At 42.7% G+C, this 19,949-nt stretch overlaps 2 protein-coding genes across 9 annotated transcripts in view; one reads left to right on the forward strand and one right to left on the reverse strand.

The window, feature by feature from the left end:
• The window catches only part of KANSL1 (KAT8 regulatory NSL complex subunit 1), a 215,787-nt gene that overhangs the window by 28,285 nt on the left and 167,553 nt on the right, over nucleotides 1-19,949 (forward strand). For 4 of the 8 annotated variants that reach the window (XM_032265976.1, XM_032265981.1, XM_032265983.1 and 1 more), the window contains exon 1: nucleotides 6,836-7,322. The exons of 3 other annotated variants lie outside the window; for them this stretch is intronic. The gene's annotated coding sequence lies outside the window, so the exon portion shown is untranslated. Of the gene's footprint in view, nucleotides 1-6,835; nucleotides 7,724-19,949 lie in introns of those variants that run through there. One more of the 8 variants, XM_032265979.1, reaches the window with a different exon arrangement.
• LOC116541681 (translation initiation factor IF-2-like) lies at nucleotides 4,518-7,278 on the reverse strand. Its single transcript, XM_032266071.1, has 2 exons — nucleotides 6,997-7,278; nucleotides 4,518-6,887 (listed from the first exon to the last, which is right to left on the reverse strand). The coding sequence occupies exons 1-2, from the start codon at nucleotides 7,276-7,278 to the stop codon at nucleotides 6,387-6,389; spliced, it is 783 nt and encodes a 260-aa protein (XP_032121962.1). The 3' UTR covers nucleotides 4,518-6,386.

A 19,949-nucleotide genomic window follows, 5' to 3' on the forward strand; every position in this document is an offset into this window, starting at 1 on the left:
AAAAAATCTTGATTTCTGAGCTTTGTGGTCACTATAATCATTGTGAGAATTTTCTTCTACTTGCATTTGGCCAAATCTTTATACTGCGAAAGAAACTGTGAAAAAAAGTAGTATTGTTTAGGTTTAATGCCTTTCACATGTTAGCATGTCCAGTTCACCAGTGAGTAGCACTGGTGAATTCGAAGGGGGAAAAGTGAGAATTGAAGCCTGAAAGACCCTGATCCCAGCTTTGAGGCTTCAGCAATCTCTTAACTGGCTTCTTTCTGTTGGCCTCATTTTCATGCTAATAAAATGTGGAGGTTGAACATATTCCTTCTACATCTCAAATTTTTTGACTTAAATTTCTTAACTTTGGTTCAGTTTACTCTGGCTTTCTATTTAATATTTAACTGGTTAAATATTAATGTGAGAACATGCCTCAGTTTCAGCCTAAAGATGTTTCTTTCATAATATAATTTTAATAATGGTTTTCAAATAGGTTGATGTGTTCATTTCTGTGATATTTAGAATAAATTCTTGAGCTTTATAGGTACTCACTAGATTTTTGTTGAATTAAATGCATTTTAAGTATTTAACGTGGCATTCGATTTATGATTATAAATAATCTTTCTCAGAATTAGAATATGTCTTTAGGGAGCTCAAAGTATTTTTATGTATAGTGTTATCTAAGTTCATGAATGAAAACATTGTTTGCCAGAGTAGAGCAGGGATTTTTTTTTTTTGAAATGGAGTCCTGCTCTGTCACTCAGGCTGGAGTGCAGTGGTGTCATCTTGGCTCACTACATTCTCCATATCCTGGGTTCAAGCGATTCTCCTGCCTCAGCTTCCCAAGTAGTTAGGACTATAGGCATGTGCCACAATACCGGTGTAATATTTGTATTTTTAGTAGAGACTGGGTTTTACCATGTTAGCCAGGCTGGTCACAGACTCCTGGCCTCAGGTGAGCCACCCTCTTTGGCCTCCTGAAGTGCTGGAATTACATGCATGAGCCACCCTGCCCAGGCTTTTTTTTTTTTTTTTAAATTAGGTCCAGCGATGTGGCTCATGCCTGTAATCCCAGCACTTTGGGAGGCCGAGGCGGGCAGATCATGAGGTCAGGAGTTCCAGACCAGCCTGGCCAACATGGTGAAACTCCATCTCTACTAAAAATCCAAAAAAATTTAGCCAGGTGTGGTGGTGGGCACCTGTAATCCCAGCTACTCAGGAGGCTGAGATAGGAGAATCGGTTGAACTCAGGAAGTGGAGGTTGCAGTGAGCCAAGATAGCGCCACTGCACTCTAGCCTGGGCAATAAGAGTGAAACTCTGTCTCAAAAAATAAATAAATAAATAAATAAATAAATAGAAATTAGGTCCAAGTTCTAAGTAGATAGGTATTTGAAGTTTGAGTTAGGAAAGAGGTGCTGATTTTTGCTTAACTCAGATTTTAACCTTTAAAGTTTAGAACTGTATACTGTATAGCTTCATTCACTAATAACAGTAATAGAAGAGGTAGGTGGTATTATTATCTCCATTTTACAGAGCAGATTAAGTACTTTGCCCAAAGAAACACAAAGAATAAGTCAGGGAGGCAGGATTAAAATCTGGGCGACCCTGGGTCTTGTGCGCTTAAGTACAACACTCTACCTTCTTCATTTATTCAGTCAGTTCTTATGATGTGTCTCTTGTGCCAGGCTCTGGGCTAAGTCCTAGGTAACAAAAAATGGGTCCTGGTGCTTTTGAAACCAAATGGCCTAGGCTTTAGGACTTGTCCTCAGTTAATATATAACAGTTGGTTCTTTTTTAAGTGCAAAAAAAGGGATTCATTGTCCTTTTGAGATTAGTTTGGACATACATGGTACTGAATTTGTGAGAGAATATTCTGTATAGCAATTTCTGGCTTGTTTAGGTTTGTGGTAGAGAAGGTAGAGAGTGCCTTTTGGAGTATGTTTATTGTCTGTAGATGAGAGTTACAGATCTTAAATAAGAACCACCACAGTTCCTGCCTGCAAGGGCTTTCAGGCTAGCTTGAGGTGGCAAGACTGGTATATGAAAATCTCAGAGGAATTAAAGACAGCATTTAACCAAGGGTGATGTAGTGCCAACTCTGTACATTATTGGTTCTTTTTTTGAGACAGAGTCTCCCTCTGTCACCTAGGCTGGAGTGCAGTGGTGTTAGCTCACTGCAACCTCTGCCTTCTGAGCCCAAATGATTCTCATGCCTCAGCCTCCCGAGTAGCTGGAACTACAGGCATACACTACCATGCTTGGCTGATTTTTGTATTTTTAGTAGAGACAGGGTTTCGCCATGTTGGCCAGGCTGATCTTGAATTCCTGGCCTCAAGTGATCTGCCCGCCCTAGCCTTCCAAAGTGCTGAGATTACAGGCGTGTGCCACCTTGCCCAGCCTACGTTATTGCTAAGGGAAATAAGCAAATGATAACAGTGGTGTGGTGGAATGTAAGAGGATAACATGAGTTGTAGGTGGATTGGAGAGAGGAATGAATAAGGAATGGTGGTGATGATGGATGGTCTTGTTTTTCTGGGTAGAGAGAATATAGACAAAGATGGATAGGTACAGAGTTGTGTATAGAGGGAATACTTTCCTTCTTTCCTTTTCTTCTTTCTTTCTCTCTCTTTTCCTTTTCTTTCCTCCCTCCATCCCTCCCTCCCTCCTTCCCTCTCTCTCTCCCTTCCTTCCTTTCTGTTCTTTTTCTTTCTTTCTTTCTTTTTTGTTTTTTGGAGACAGTCTCACGCTATCACCCAAGCTGGAGTGCAGTGGCATGATCTCAGCTCACTGCAGCCTCCGCCTCCTGGGTTCAAGTGATTATCCTGCCTCAGCCTCCCCATTAGCTGGGACTACAGGCGCCTACCACCACACCTGGCTAATTTTTGTATTTTTAGTAGAGACAGGGTTTTACCATATTGGCCAGGCTGGTCTTGAATTCCTGACCTCAGGTAATCCACCTGCCTCAGCCTCCCAAAGTGCTGGGATTACAGGTGTGAGCCACCATGCCCGGCCTTCTTTCCTTTTTTGAGACAGGTTGTTGCTTTGTTGTCCGGGTTGGAGTGTGGTGGCGTGATCATGGCTCACTTCAGCCTTGACCTCCTGGGCTCAAGTGATCCTCCTGCCTCAGCCTCTGAGAAGCTTGGACTTACAGGCGTATGCCACCACATCTGGCTAAATTTTTTTATTATTTTTTGAAGAGACGAGGTCTTGCTATTTTGTCCAGGCTGTTCTCAAACTCCTGGGCTCAAGCAATACTCTCACCTTGGCCTCTCAAAGTGCTGGGATTATAGGTGTCAGCCACCATGCGTGGCCACAGAATGTCTTTTCTGAAGAAGAAATAAGTTATATAAAATACCATAATCATAAAGTAATATACAAATACTAAAAAACATAAGAACTCAATCATTGTTTTTTGACTTCATGTATAGGGAACCTAACTCAAATTGGCTTAAACAATTAATACATGTTTATTGTTACATTGTTCTAATGTGGCTGGAAATCCAGAAGTCATGCAGATTGTCAGACTGGTTGATACAGTGGCTTAATGTTATCACCAAGGACCAAGTTTCTGGCCAACTCTCTATTCCCTTTGAAGTTGGTGGCATCTTCAGGCTTGCTGCAAAGGTGACTGTAGCAGTTTGAGGTGTCACTGTCAGAGGAAGAGGGACTTTTTTCCTCCATCATCTTTAGGATTGAATAACCTTTTCTCACAGTTCTCTTTTGGAGGCTGTCTGGGGGCTTCTACTCACATCTCATGGCCATTCCTAACCAGTCATTGGCAAAGAGAATGGGTTAAAACTAATCAGAATAGAGTGGCTATTGGAAAGTCAACCATGACTATTCCAAGAGTGATTTGAAATGTGATGGTGTTTTTATTTTTTATCACTTTTCATTTTGAGATGAGGTCTCACTCTCTCACCCAGGCTGAACTACAATGGCATGATCATGGCTCACTGCAGCCTTGACCTCCCAGGGTGAAGCAATACTGCCTTAGCCTCTAGGGTAGCTGGGACTGCAGGCACATGCTACCACACCTGGCTAATTTTATAATTTTTTGTAGAGATAGGGTCTCGCTATGTTGCCCAGGCTAGCCTCCAACTTCTGAGCTCAAGTGATCCTCCCACCTTAGCCTCCCAAAGTCCTGGAATTACAGGAGTGAACTGCTGCACCAGGCCTTTTTCCTTAAATCTTTTTTTGTTTGTTGTTTTATTTTGTGTTGAGGCATTTTCAATCGCCTTTTTGACATCCACTTTTTTGGGGAGGACATTTAAGAAAATTTATTTCTCTTCGTAAGATTTTTGTGCAGTGGCTCATGCCTGTAATGCCAGCACTCCAGTCTAGGAGTTCAAGACCAGCCTGGGCAACATAGGGAGACTCTGTATCTAGCAAAAAAAAAAAAAAAAAAAAAAAAAAGGCTGGGCATAGTGGCATATGCCTGTAGTGCCAGCTACTCAAGAGGCTGAGGTAGGAGGATTGCTTGAGCCTGGGAGGCTGCAGTGAGTTGTGACTGCACCACTGCACTCCAGCCTGGGTGACAGAGCAAGAGCCTGTCAAAAAAAGAAAAGTAAAAATTGGTGCCTAGGAAGAAAGATGTGTGATTTTTAGATAAAATATAAAACAGGTTGACTAAGTGCCATAAACCCTGTGAACTCCTGACCCTTGCACTAAGCAATGAGAGAAAGGGGAAGTTGGAATTTATATTTTCCCCAAATACATGGTTTTAAAAATGAACATTTTCCATCTTTCTCCTAATGTATTGGAAAAATGTATTTCATATAACCTTGTTTATTTGGTTGCCTAATTAAATCTGACAGTTGAGTCTTAAAAATTTGGAGCAGTAGTAAGATTATTTTGTTATAGTGTGTCTGAATTTAATATTTAAGTACACACTGCAAAGGGCTTTGCCTTATTTGGTGTTTTTCATTCTGCTAATTTAGATTTCAGAAACCTCAGATTGGGGCTCTAGTTCGCCATCTATTGGTCCAATACCCTTCTGCTGTATTTTGTGGAATTACTATTTTTGTGTGTATGTGTGTACATTTAAAGTCAATTAAAGTTTTCCCCCAGGGTCGTAAATTAAAAATCCAGACTAAGGACCTCTTTTAGATGTGTATACAAATATGTATACATATATTAGTTTATTATTTGTGTAATTTGACCCTATGACTCTAAACTGCCTGCTTTTGATATTTGAGAACCATGGCTTGAAAGTGTGATTTTAAGAGTATAAATGGAAACTCGCAGAAACCTAGGTGCAGATTTTGCAGGGGCAGGTGAGTTAGTGTAACTTTGTGGGAAGACTAAAACCGTTTTGTAACAACTGGGTGTTTTTTGATCAGCAGAAGTGACGTATAATGCCGGATATTGGTTCTGGTAAGCCACAAAAAAGTGTGAAGCATTTTGCGCTTTCCTTTTTGGTAGTAGAGCATACATAACCTTCTTATCTGCCGAATTTGATGATTTAATGATTCGAACCATTTTTTTCTTCAGTCATTTAAGCAAATTTTGATGAATCCTAGATTAGTCTTTTAAATCTCAAGGTACTGTACTCATCTTTTGGCAGCTTTTTCTTTAAAGGATGGTAGAATTACACTTTGTGTAAGCGTGACACCTTGTATTACATTATGTTTCTGAATTCTTTTAAGTCTAGGAAAGATTCCATTATTTTAAGGCCGTATTTTGAGAACGATATAAAATTCTGTACTGACAAACTGGTCATGAGAAATGATAAGGTGCCACCACTTTAAACCAACTCTTGGTAACAAGGTGGGAAGTTGGCTTTTTGTTGTGAGATTTGTGTTTTTCTATGGAGTTCTTTGTTAAACTTTAGCATGGCAGTGAACTTCCTTTTGGTGGCGGCAGGAAGCATAAATACTCATTGTGTAATGCCATTTGCCTGTTTTGGCGGATCTGCCAAGCCATGACACCCCAAACAAGACGCGTGTTCACGAAAACTACAGTTCCCAGCGGGCTCGGCGCTGGCGGGGCCATCACCTCTCCTCTGGCTCCCGGCTGCCCCTTCCCGGGCTGGCCCGGCGCGGGCCCTGGCTCGCGCCTGCGCAATAACTACGTGCGCCCCCCCCCCCCCCCCCACTCTGGTAGCTGCGGAGCGCGGTGCTGGGGCTAGTGCCCAACCGTGCTGCAGTGTACGGCTGGCTGCTAGGACAAAGGGCGGGTGGCGGAAGCCGCTGCACTGGTCAGGGCGCTTTCTGCCCGGTTCAGCGTACGGTTAGCCCTGGAATAGAGTGGCGCCGACGGCCTTAGCCTCTTTACTACACAGTGCAAACAGTTCCTCGCTCAAGTCCTCTCGCACCGCGGCGCCGGCCCGCCCTGTCCCTCACAGCCGGCGCGCCGCACTGCCGGCCCCAGCACGGAGGGAATGTGACGGCGTCAGTGTGCCTCAGGTTAGCCTCACCTTGGCTGCAGCGAGAGCTGGCTCCCGCCTGCCGCAGTGCTGCGTGCCGTCGCCGCACGTCCGGGGCAGCTGGGGCCGGGCGCCGCTGCCTCCGCAGATGGAGGCACAAAAACAGCGGCCGCGGCGAGGAGCCATGACTGAGGCGGCGGCGGCCGCGCCTCCTGGCGGCCCGCGGGGGCGGCGTGGCGGGCGCCCCCTGGCGGCGCGCCGGGGTGGAGCGGCCCTTCGCCGCCGCAGCCGCAGCCGGCGGAGGCGCTGCTGTCCCTCCTCCCCGTGTCCCCGGCGCTCGCCCGCTCGCTCGCTCGCTCCATTCTCCCTCCGCTTCAGATTAAAGGGGGGGAGGGAAAAGGAGCTCGGCCGCCATTTTCCCAGTGCCGCCGCCACCGCCGCCACCGCTCGCCGAGCCGGCGGGAGAACCGAGCACCGTAGCGAAGCCGACTCGTCTCGCCGCGGCGGCGCGAGGGACGGCTGAAGCGCGCTCCCCGGCTAGAAAGAGGCGGCCGGGGGTGGCGGCCGGGGTGCGGGTTCGGGCTGCAGACGGCGGTGCTTGTTTGTGCGGGGCGGGGGGACGGCTTCACCCTCTGCCCCCGCTCGCCGACCCTCCCTCCCGGCCGGGCTGCGGTCCCCGGCCGTGCCCGGGCCCCGCCAGAGCGGAGGAAGGCCGAGAAAGGGCCCGAAAGAGAAGAAAAAGCAGCCGCTCCCCGCCGCCGCCTTCCCCTCCCCCTCCGCCTCGCCCCCCCGCCCGGAAAGTCAGGGCGGCTCCGGGCGCCGGGGGGGAGGAGAGCGGCGGGCCCGGGCCGAAGCCGCTGTCGCGCGCCCCCGCCCGCTGCTGGCCCTCGGCGCCCAGGCCGGGGGGCTGTTTGCAAACTGCGCCCATTTTGTGGGGCTGAATCCGCCCGGGCTACGCTCTTCCATCACGTGGTAGGTGCTGCTGCTGCTCCTCTCCTCCTCCCGCTGCCCTTTCTCCTTCTCCTCTCTCTCCCTGTGGCTCCCATTTCTCTCTCTCTTTGTTAGTTGTTAACTAGAAAGGCAGGGCAGGGGAGAAAAAACCCCCGGAACTTTAAATGGCCTCTCCGAGCTTCCCCGCTGCGGGTCCGGGCTGGGAGTCGCCCCAAGGGCGGGGGTGTGCGGGGGCCCTTCCCCAGCAGCTGCCGCCTCGTTCGCCAGCTTTTCCTTTGGCGTTCTATTTAAAAAGGCGGCCTGGAGAACATGATTTATCCCCGTAAAAGAACCCCCCAAACAAACTCTGGCTCTCGCCTTGAACTTCTCTTGACTGCAAAAGGCCTTTCTCTCCTCGAAACACATATCTTGCGCGTTGCATGGTTTGTATCACAACTCCGATTGTTTCATTTATTATTTTTGTTGCCTGTAAATTCAGGTCACTTACGTTTTCAGATGTAGTCTCCCTCAGGCCGACGTGTTTTTTTGTTTGTTTGTTTGTTTTGTGTTTTAACTAAAGAGGAAGAGGCATTTATTTGCTTTTAAGTGAGTTGGAATCTTACTGCCTTTTGGGGGGCCTGTTTTCCGGCTGACGGTCTTTTGATTTTTAGCAAATAGTTTAATTGTTTTCCATACGGTAAACAGCCCTACTCCCTTGTTTTACTTAAAAATCCTCTTGTTTTCCAATGTTGGTATCCCAATGTGGATTTGAAGAGAAACATGTTACTTAACTATTGCTTATTGATTGCCTTAGGGGAGAAGGGGTGACATGATGGCGCCACTTTAAATTGCTCTCTTTCCTCTTCCTCGATCGTCCCCCCCCTTTATCCTGGAGGTCACTGGAGCATTTTCTGTGACCTATTAATAAAACTGTACTTGAGGGTGTTAGCAGCACAGCTCGTAGGGGCTGGAGTTTAGTGCCCTTAGGGTTGAGAGACCGACTCCCGCAGTCCCCAAAGTTCCCAGAAATCTCTCTAGTCCTCCAGCCTCGCCTCCCTCCCCTCCATTCACAATCCTGGTGTTGCCATCTCCTTTGTCACGTGGCTAGCAATCATTGTGTTTTTTTGTTTGTTTTGGGGTGTGTGTTTATATTTTTAAATTGCAGCCCAGAGGAACCTTTCCTCTCCGCTTTGGAGAGATCAAAATGTTTTACGTGTTTTAGTTTTAGAGTCGGAGAACGTTTTAAAATAAACGATAAAATTACATAATCTTTGCCTTGCATAATCATGATATAGTTACGGATTCCTACTGAACTTCGTCTTCAAAGTCCTTTCAAGTATGGAAACTAGTACGTTAGAATATGTTTTTCGTTTGTCAGGATGGTCTGTAATTTCAATTTTCTCTGCTTTTTTGGTCATTTAAAGGACCACTATTTACAAAGGCTTAAGTGGGTGTGTTTTCCCTTCCCCCTTTTCTATAGGCTGTAGTTGGTTCCTTTTCTAGCATACTGTCTGACCAATTTAGAAAATTTCAATTGTCTGCAGGCGTTGTCAGTTAAAACTTTTTTTTTTTTTAACCTTCTATCAACAGTGAATACTTTTGCGTAGTAATTGTTTTCTGCCTAATGCTAAGTGTGTTTCGTTAGCATTTCGATTTTTGATCTAGAAATTTTTACTTTCAATCCTGTAGTTTTAGAAGTATGTTATTTCTGTTTGTTCATATCAGTTTTCCTCATATTTGGGTAAATACCTATTTTATAAAATACAAAGTACATTTCTGATTTTTCTACATAGTTTACTAGACATTTTTTCCAATTTTAAAAAATCTATTGTGAATTAAGCGTATTTTTTCTTTTTTAAAGTAGATATGAAATGTGATTCTTGAGTATGCATTGATCCTCTTACCATGCACATTGTCAATGGTTTGGACCATTTTCTTTGCTAACAGTTACATCATGTCATGTGATATGTGCAGTGTGATGTGTAGTTCTAAAAATAAGGCAAGGTAAAAATGCTCATCCCTTGGGAATTTAAAAAATGTATCATAAATGTGGAATAACTACCTACCCTCAGTCATGAAATTCTGAATTGGATTTCCACTAGGTTTATGCAACAAAGTGTGCGGTTCCTTTGACCTATAGCATAGTTGGTGTATTTGTTAGTACCTCATAATTTGAGGTGGTTGACTTTTTATTTCTTGAACAACTTGGAGAGAAACATTAAATGTTACAAAGGTTCTTAATGTCTGTATTATGGTGAAGATGGCTGTCACTGATGACCACCTCATTTGAGTATATGTAAATGTCTGTGATTGTGAACAGTTAAAAGAATGATCAGTTAAGAATTATTAGAGCCTTTGTGGTAGGGTGGAATTTTCGATCTTTCCATCTCTATGAATCTACTGAAGTGAAGTATTTTAGAAGTTTCCTTGCATCTTTTTTGAAAGCCATATTCAGAACATTCGTATTTGACTTTGGTGCTTTACCAACGTGAGATGTTAAGTTTTTGTCTGATTTTCTTTCTTCCTGCCTACACACGTTATTTCTCTGGTTAAACCTGCAGAGCACTCTTTGTTAGGTGTTTCCTGTTGGAAAATTCTGGAAGTTAGAAAATGAGACCTTAGTTCACTTGTGAACTTATATCAAGGTGAGAAGAAAGTGAAGTAACTTCTGTACTAAACTTTTTTCTTCACTGTCACTAAGGCTACTCTTCCATCTCTAGTAATGCTACATTGTAACCAGCGTCTCTGCATCTTCTAAAGAGTTGGGTTGACCACAGATTTTAATTATATTTTAAAGTGAATAACAAGTTTTAGGTTTGTTCTGTTTATTATGACCTGATTCATGTAATCTGTAACCATAGGGTTGTTGTGGTTGTTTGAGAAGGTATTTTAGTATTGAGTGGTTCTAATTTGGCCCCTTTGTGAATAGAGCAGCTTAGTTACCTTGTTATATCAGACAAGCAATTTTTTTTTTTTTGACAGGACTTTGCTCTGTTGCCCAGGCTGGAGTGCAGTGGTTCCATTTTTGCTCATTGCAGCCTCTACCTCCCAGGTTCAAGCAATTCTCATGCCTCAGCCCCTGGAGTGGGTGGGACTACAGGCATGTGCCACCACACCCAGCTGTGATTTGTGTTTTTAGTAGAGATGGGGGTTTCGCCATGTTGGCCAGGCTGGTCTGGAACTCCTGACCTCAAGTGATCCACCTACCTTGGCCTCCTAAAGTGCTAGGATTATAGGCATGAGCCACCATGCCTGGCCTAGACAAGCAGTTTTTAAAATGTGCTAAAAAAAAAAAAATGAAACTAATCCACCTTGGATTTTCTAAACAATAGTCATAGTAAATGCTGTGTTTAAAGAATAATGCTTATTCCTTAAACATTTTTTTTCTTGCTGTCCATTAAGACACAGAAGTAAGTGACTTCCTTTCTAGATAGGTGTATGTATTTTTAAGTTTATTGCTCCTTCCCACCCCACACAAAGGAGATCTCCATTCCATCCCTTGAGTTTAGAGGTGGGGGACTCGGCTAAACTGAATATGTGGTTGTTGATTGCTCCAGAGTAAATCTCATTGAGTGGTTTAGAGATTTTGTTTCTTTTTCATTTTAGAGATGGGGTCTCAGGGTCTTGCTGTGATTCTCAGGCTGGAGTGCATAGATGTAATCATCGTGCATTACAGTTTAGAGTGCCTGAACTCCAAGGCTCAAGTGATCCTCCTGCCTTAGTCTCCTGAGTAGTTGAGCTATGTGAGCATGTAACGTTGCCTTTTTTTTTTTTCTCCACTCTGTTGCCCAGGCTGGAGTGCAGTGGGTGATCTTGGCTCACTGCAGCCTCTGTCCCCAGGGTTCTAGTGATTCTCCTACCTCAGCCTCCCAAGTGGCTGTGATTACAGTTGCCCACCACCATGTCTGGCTACTTTTTTTGTATTTGTAGTAGGAACGGTGTTGCACCTTGTTGGCCAGGCTGGTCTTTCCTGACCTCAGGTGATCCACCGGCCTCAGCCTTCCAAAGTGCTAGAATTAGTTGTGAGCCACCATGCCCAGCCCCTTGCCTGTCTTATTTAGAGTTTTAAAGCAGCTTTTCATTGTACTCTTTCTTCATTTTAAATACCTCAGTCGATTTGATTATTTTACGTCTTGGGAAGCGTATTTTGCCTTAGTGCCCCTTTACTTGCTTACCTTAAGAAAGGAGTACAGGGCAGGTTCTTAAGTAAAATGGCCCCAAACACCTGGCTTGCCTACTGTGTCAGTGCAAAGAATACTTTGACCATGTCTTTTTCCTAAAATCTGACTTTATAACTGTTTTTTGGAAGTCTATATTAAGACTTTTTTTAGTTCTCATGTTGCTCCTGAAGATGTACGTTTAAATTATAGTTTGTATGCTGATAAATTGCATATAAGTCTATGGGCATACTAAAAGTTGTGCAGAATAGTGGTTCATAACACAAGATAAGATTCCCTCATCAGTACTTTCCATTCCCTGAAATGTGAGCTCAAAACTCAGGTGAACCACACTATGGCTGTAAAAGACAGTATGAATTAGAAAAGACAAATATCCACTGTACTAGAGTTCAACATTTGAAGGCTATCAGAAGATGTAGGAGGTAAGTGATATCCTTGAGTGTCACTTGCAGGTTGAGGGGAGAATTGTGGGTCATAGGAGATGACTAGTATGGTGGGGGGTGACTATTATTATTTGTTTGTTTGTTAAGCCATGCGCCTTTTAGGATGTAGAGCAAAATATAAGAAGCAGATAAGCCAAAAGGTGTGATTTACCAAAATACCTGGACTCCAAAAAGAGCTGCAATATATATTTTTCTTTATGTATTAAGCATTTTCTTGTCTTTGGTAGATTAAAGGTTTTTTTTTGTTTTCTTTTCTGCTCATTATCACAGGAGGTAGAATAAAGTTAAAGCTAAAATAGTGTGTATAGAAACTGACTTCACAAAAGTAGAAAACACAGCTCATATTTATGAATGAAAAACAAATGAGTTTGGGCAGTCTGAAAGAAAAATTTAAACATTTTATATGAAGATTTTAAACCTTTATGCCAAGAGTCCCTTTAAGGTGGAGGAAACCTTTTAAATACTTGTTTCCCCATTTAATAGCACAGTGTGGCAAAATAGTTTAATAAGTGTTATTTTCTGCAAGCCTTGCTTTTCCAAGATTTTAAGCTATTTCCATAGAGTGTTAACATTTGGAAACTCTCTACCAGGAAATTATTTAGCTATGTATTTTATTGTTGTTGACTGTAAACTTGCCCTTTTTTTCCCCTGGTCGTAATTTTTTTTTACAATTGAAGTTTCTTTCCAAGATTTTGAGAATCAGGAGATGTAAAGTGGAGGTAGATTGAGTGCAGTTTTATCTAAATGTTATTTTAAAACTCTGGTTCTTGTAACTTGAATCGGGAATCCAAAATGAGATCTCACTCTGAATTTTAATTACAGCAGATTCTGCTCTTAGTTGGAAAAACTTGCTTAAGTAACATCAGACTTAATGGATTCCCTCACCTTTTAATTCCTTTTTTTTTTTTTTTTTTTTTTTGAGACGGAGTCTCACTGTCTCCCGGGCTGGAGTGCGATGGTGTGATCTCAGCTCACTGCAACCTCCACCTCCTGAGTTCAAGCGATTCTCCTGCCTCAGCCTCCGGAGTAGGTGGGATTACAGGGGCCTGCCCCCACGCCTGGCTAATTTTTGTATGTTTGGTAGAGATGGGGTTTCACCATGCTGTTCAGGCTGGTCTTGAACTCCCCACCTCGGGTGATCTGCCTGACTGGGCCTCCCAAAGGGCTGAGATAAAGGTGTGAACCACCGTGCCTGGCCTAATTCCTTTTAAAAAGGGAACAGCTTGAGGTTAGACTTGGTTAAAATCAGTTGGAGGGTAAGTATTAGGGAATAAAAAAGATGAATAACAGTGTTGCTCTTAGGATATTAAACCAAAAATTGCCAAGAACTTATATCCAGGCTTTCCTCTTGCTGCTTTCTATTTGGTCTTTGACTATTTGTTAGCACCTCCACCAGAGGGTGTGAAGGGAACAGGCAGAAAGCTAAGTACTGTAGTTATTTTCTGGTTTGCTACTATAGTAGACACACTTCATGGAAATACTAGCGTGGGCCGGTCGTGGTGGCTCACGCTTGTAATCCCAGCACTTTGGGAGGCCAGGGCAGGCAGATCACCTGAGGTCAGGAGTTCCAGACCAGCCTGGCTAACATGGTAAAACCCTGTCTCTACTGAAATAAATAAAAACAGAAAAAATTAGCTGGGTATGGTGGCACATGCCTGTAATCCCAACGACTCAGGAGGCTGAAACAGGAGAATCACTTGAACCTGGGAGGCAGAAGTTGTAGTGAGCCTAGATTGTGCCACTGCAGTCCAACTTGGGTGACAGAATAAAGAAATGCTAGTCTGATAAGTCCAACTGTCAAGAAAGTTTCATTAAACTTCCCATATGTTACCATGGAGAACTGAAGATGTTTGAAGACCTTAAGCATGTATCCAGAAAATTGGACTGCATTTTTTTGCACTTAGTGATTTACCCCTTACCTGTTGCCTCCCAAGAGAATGAAAAATGGACGTTAGTGTTGATTTAACATGTTATTGGCATTGTAAAAATGTACTTTTAAAAGTAATTAATTCACTTTTCTCTGAAGGGATAAGGTGTGGGTTTCAGTGGGATCTCAGGAATTTGGTCATGGACCCTCCCAGAATAACCTGTTTGCTTTAGAATTCTTAAAATCTTCAAGAAGTCTCTGATTTTAGGATTGTTCAGGAGCACTTAAACCATTAGGGCTTGTTGGAAAGAGGTAAGATAAAAAGTGCAGTTTTTTTCCCTCTTTGTCTTTTGTGAGCAAGACTGGTAGGAAATTTGAATTCAGTGATAGGATAGAAATAGGATAAACACCCTTAACAGTTTGATATGTAGACATCTTTCAGAAAACAAAGGTTTTTTGAGATGGTATCTTGCCGTGTTGCCCAGGCTGGTCTTGAACTCCTGGGCTCAAGCAATCCTCCCACCTTGGCGTCCAGAGTAGCTAGTGCTACAGGCATGAGCCATAGCGCCCAGCCTATCTGTGTGTGTGTGTGTGTATCTATATATACATACATATATAAAAACAAAAGGAATTATACTTGTTATATGGCTTGATCTTTTAAATTAGGGTTTTTTTTGTATTATAGTTATTTAGTGAAAGCATTGTGTATACATCTTGGAGTACCTATGAGAATATTTCGGTTGAATAGAATTCTAGAAGTGCAATTGCTGGGTAAACGTTTGAGCAATTACATTTAAAATTTTGATGGTTATTGCCTTTATAATGCTTTTGTAATATTGCCTTTACAATGCTATGTAACCAAATTTAATAATAGCTTAAAAAGTGTAGTTAAAAAATATGCCAGTCTAGGTACAGGTGCTTGATCATGTAAATAACTGGAACTTGTGGTGGGTGAAGTCTATCGTAGGTTCAGTGGATGGCTTTTCTTGTTAGGTGGTTGATCACATTAGACATCCCCATTAACATCCTAATGGATTTACGTTTGATGGATTTAGCATAGAGTGCTTAGGTTGCTTAATGTGTGTTGGTTCGCTGTCAGCCAGGCATTGTGCTGCATGTAGGGGACAGAGGTAAAACCAGCTATAACCCTTCTTTTAAGAAGTACATAGTTTAGGGAAGACAGAGACAGGCAAAAGTGTGAATTTATATTATACCATAAACAATAGTCAGGGTGTCATGAGAGTGCAGGTAAGAGCCTAGAGGGAGGGACCCCATCTCAACCTGGAAGGAATGGGGAATACTTGAAAGAGCATGTGACCTTGAGCTAAACCTTGAAAGAGTAGCATGAGTAAAGGTGCAGGGGCATAGAAGAGCCAGGAAACTAAGTTTCAGGTGGCTGTAGTGAGGACAGGCTGGAGATGAGGTTGAACGTAAAAAGAGGGCAGATAATAGTGTGTGGGGAATTTGGATTCATCCTTACTCTGGAGTAACTGAAAGATTTTAAACATGGCCAGATTTAGGTTCCTTCCCTCCTTTCCTTTTTTCTTCCCTTTCTAATAATCATTTTGGTAGTAGACGATAGATTAGAGTCTTGCTGAGACAGGAAGAAGAAAGAATAGTTGGGAGATTATTACTGCCTGAATTACCTGTAGTACATAAGGAGGTTCTGTACTAGGGCACTGGCACTAAGGATGGAATGAATGCACCTGTGATTCTGTGTGTTGCCAACTTTCACTCTCCGTGTGCTGACTCACCCTTCAAAATTCAATCAGTATGACATCTCTTTTCTAGAAGCCTTCCTTGACCCCTTCAGGTGAAATACAGTACTTATCAGTCTAGGATATCTTCACAACTAATTGATATTTTACTGTCTTGTATCTGGCATTTAGTAGATGTTGAAGTGAAATATTTATGATAAAAGTAAGTTGGTGATTTGAGGTCATGATTCACATAGACCATGTTGAGGGGCAGGAGGAATTAGTTTTGGATTTGGTTTTGGGGCAGGGAATGGGTTTTGAATATGGGTTGCTCGAAGTGGTTGTATAGGCAATGCTGAATTCTACTTCTTTTATTTCTGTTTTTTTTTTTTTTTTTTTTTTTTTTTGAGATAGAGTCTCATTCTGTCACCCAACCTGGAGTGCAGCGGTGCGATCTTGGCTCACTGCAGCCTCTGCTTCCCAGATTCAAGTGATTCTTGTACTTCAGCCTTCTGAGTAGCTGAGATTACAGGCATGCACCACCACACCTGGCTAATTTTTTGTATTTTTATTACAGTAGAGACGGGGTTTTGCTATGTTGGCCAGGCTGGTCTTGAACTCCTGACCTCAAGCGATCTGCCTGCCTTGCTGGAATTACAGACGTAATCTACCGCGCCTGGCCCTACTCCCTCTCTCCCTCTTTCCCTCCTTTCTTCCTTCCCTTTCTTTACTGTTTTTTTTTTTTTTTTTTTTTTCCCTCTGTTTTTGAGACAGAATCTCATTCTGTAATCCAGGCTGGAGTGCAGTGGTGTAATCACAGCTCACTGCAGCCTCCACCCGCCAGGCTCAAGTGATCCTCCCACTATGTCCAGCTGATTTTAGAGCGTGGGTCTCACTATATCGTCTAGGCTGATGTCGTCTAGGCTGGTCTCACACTCCTCCTGGGCTCAGGTGATCCTCCTGCCGTGGCCTTCCAAGGTGCTGGGATTATAGGTGTGAGCCACCATGCTTGGCCGTCATTTCTTTAAAAACAAATTAGTTTTTTTGTTTGGTTGGCTTTTTTACATGGGGGCTTGTTGCCTAGGCTGACCTTGAACTCCTTGGTTAAAGGCACCTTCCTGCCTCCTGAGTAACGGAATACAGGCGCCGACCACTGCTCCCAGACCCTACTCATTCTTTAGGTTTCAACTTAGATGTTCTTTTTTCCGAAAAGCCTTTTCTGAGCCCACCTACTTCTTAGCCTATATGAGGATTGTCCCCCCTCCCCTAAATCACACAGCAGTGTCTGACCTTACTGCTGCTTGTCATCCTTGTAGGTACTTACTGTGGTGACTGTGATACTTTGAATACACTAGGCATTTTAATATTTATTGGAGATACTCAGTACAGGTAGTTGGTGTTCCTTCATTGACTTTACTCTGAAGACTAAAATTCAGAATTTACTGTCAGGCAGTTACGAGTGTAAACCTTAAACTCTCAAGTGTAGTAGTTAAAAGCATTGGCTTTAGCATTATGGATCCTGCCCTGCAACTTCGTAGTTGCGTGGTCACGGGCAAATTACCTAACTTCTTTGAGCATCTATAAAATGAGGACAGTAGTGCTTAGCTTACATTGTTATTGTGAAGATTAAATAGGAGAATATATGTAAGATATTTAGCATAGTGGCTGACATAAAAGCCTAATTAATGTTAGTAAACAACATTTGTAATAAACTATCCTGCACTCAGGAATAATTCTTTTAGTAATATAAAGCTTTTTCAGTTAAGAAGCCCTTTGGCCTAGGAAATTGATGATCTTGTGGGGTGACACACGTTATCTCTGTTTTATAGTAAAAATTTTGTCTCTCCCTCCCCATTGTCTTCCACAACAATCTACTTTTGTTTATATGTAAAATAAATACTTCCCAGTGTATTCCATAATGTAGTTTGCAGTACTTCATCACAAATCACTATGTAGCTGTTCTTTTCCTCTCTTTCTCTTGAGAAGCTGTACATATACCACCTGGTTCATGCAAGTTATTCTGTGGATCATGCCCCACATTCTTCCCATTATTTTGATTGTGTCAGTTTTTTGATTTTGTGTTTCCTCCTCTTTGTCTTCTTAGTAAAATCTTATACTTGAGGGCAACTCTCACGAGGCCCTTTTGACTTCTCTAGTCCAGTCATTCAGTGCTTACAATGCTTACTGTATACCAAGCTCTGGATAAAGTTAGTGAGCATGCTGAAGAAGGGTGCTGTTGAGGAAATTTGGTTGTCTCGGAAATAGTTTGCAATTAGGGAAAATTCAGATAATTTGAATTGAATGACAGTGATTTTAAGTGCATTGTACAATTCAAGCAGGAAGAAAGTGATATGAATTGGAAGAGTGTAAGAAGTTTTTGTGGAGATGCTGTGTATTGAAAAATTAGTAAGTTTTGGGACAAAAAAAAAAATAGAAGGACCTTCCAGGTCGGGGTAGTGACATAGACAAAGATATGGTGTTGGGAATCTGTGGGGAGTTCTGGGTCCATATCAACTGATGTACTTGCTCTGATGTTATTTTAAGTTTCGTCTTCAAGAATTTGAACTCATTAAAAAGGTGTGAGGAACTCGTTCAGAGTAGGAAAGTGAGATGATAAAAAAGGTAAAGGATAGTTTGGGGTACTGAGGCACTAGTCAGGAAGCTGTTATAATAGTGTAGACAGCAGCTGATTTAAGATGTAGGTTGGACTGAGTGTGTTAGGAATATAGAGAGGATATACCAAACTTGAAAAGCTTTTTGAGAAATGAAGGATTTCATCACAAAGGAGATTAAATTATGAAGGAAAAGAGAGCTAGCTTTCTTTCCATTCCTTACAAGCCATCACATTTTTGTTTATATCATGTATTTGGCCTTTCTGTTAGATTTTAGCCCCTTCACATTTCTGGATTTAAGCTTTGATGGAAACTTTGACCATTATATTCTGGTTGAAGTTCTCATTGCATCCTATCTGGATTATTGTGGTAGCTTCTTCATTGGTCTTCGCCATCTATAGATGCCTTTTTACTTTATTTTAATCCATCCTACCCAACTAGTCGCTCTAAAGCACAGTCTGATGTGTCGCTCCCATTTAAAAAATGTTTAATGATACTCTGCTGTCCTTATTATACATATAGATGTATAATTTTTATTTTTCAGAGGATTCTTAATCTTGCTATGTTGACCAGGCTGGCCTCAAACTCCCGGCCTCAAGCAGTCCTGTTGCCTTGGCCTCCCAAAGTGCTGGTGTTACATGTGTGAGCCACTGCGCCTGACCTCTCGTGTCTTTTTGAGACACAGCCTCTGTCACCCAGGCTGGAGTATAGTGGTGCAATCTCAGCTCATTGCAGCCTCTCATTTCCGGGTTCAAGTGATTCTTCTGCCTCAGCCTCCTGAGTAGCTGGACTACAGGCGCTTGCCACTATGCTGGCTAATTTTTAAAATGTTTATTATTTATTTATTTATTTACTTATTTATTTTTTTGAGATGGAGCCTTGTTTGTGTCTCCCAGGCTGGAGTGCAATGGTGTGATCTTGGCTCACTGTAACCTCCACCTCCCGAGTTCAAGCAATTCTCCTACCATAGCCTCCTGAGTAGCTGGGATTACAGGTGCCTGCCACCACACCCAGCTAATTTTTTTTTGTATTTTTAGTAGAGACAGGGTTTCACCACATTGACCAGGTTGGTCTTGAACACCTGACCTCAGGTGATCCACCTGCCTCAGCCTCCCAAAGTGCTGGGATTACAGGTGTGAGCCATTGTACCCAGCCGTACCCTCTGCTATCCTTAAGTTTGAATGAAGGCTATTTAACTGTGCATTAAGGATCTGGCTTCAAACTGCCTTTCCACCTTCTTTCTACTACTTCCTCTATTAAAGTATGCTTTATATTATATTAATATGCAGACTGTTCATTTTTCTTTCTTTTTTTTTTTTTTTTTTTTTTTCTTGAGATGAAGTCTTGCTCTCGTGACCTAGGCTGGAGTGCGGTGGCGTGACCTTGGCTCACTGCAACCTCTGCCTCCCAGGTTCAAGTGATTCTCCTGCCTCAGCCTCTCAAGTAGCTGAGATTACAGGTCCCTATCACCATGTCCTGCTAATTTTTTGTTTGTGTTTTTAGTAGAGATGGGGTTTCACTATTTTGGCCAGGCTGGTCTCAAACTCCAGACCTCAAGTGATCCGTCTGCCTGGGTCTCCCAAAGTGCTGGGATCACAGGTGTGAGCCACCGAGCTGGGCCCAAATTGTTCATTCCTTCTAACCTTCAGAATGTCCTGTTTTCCCACACAGCCTTGCCTTTTCTCATGCCATTTCCTGTTAATAGAAGGCCACATTACCACTCTCTTGTCCTAACCTTTTACATAATGACGTTTTAGCTAATTTTCATTTCTCAGCTAAAATTGTGACAACTTCATGGACACTTCCCTAATCATCCTTCTTCCTGTTTCTTTCCTTCCTTTGTGTAGAGTAGTGAGGTAATGGTGAAGGAAG

The sequence above is a fragment of the Sapajus apella genome, unplaced genomic scaffold (assembly GCF_009761245.1).
Source record: "Sapajus apella isolate SASKATOON/1434 unplaced genomic scaffold, GSC_monkey_1.0 scaffold153, whole genome shotgun sequence".
NCBI lineage: Eukaryota > Metazoa > Chordata > Mammalia > Primates > Cebidae > Sapajus > Sapajus apella.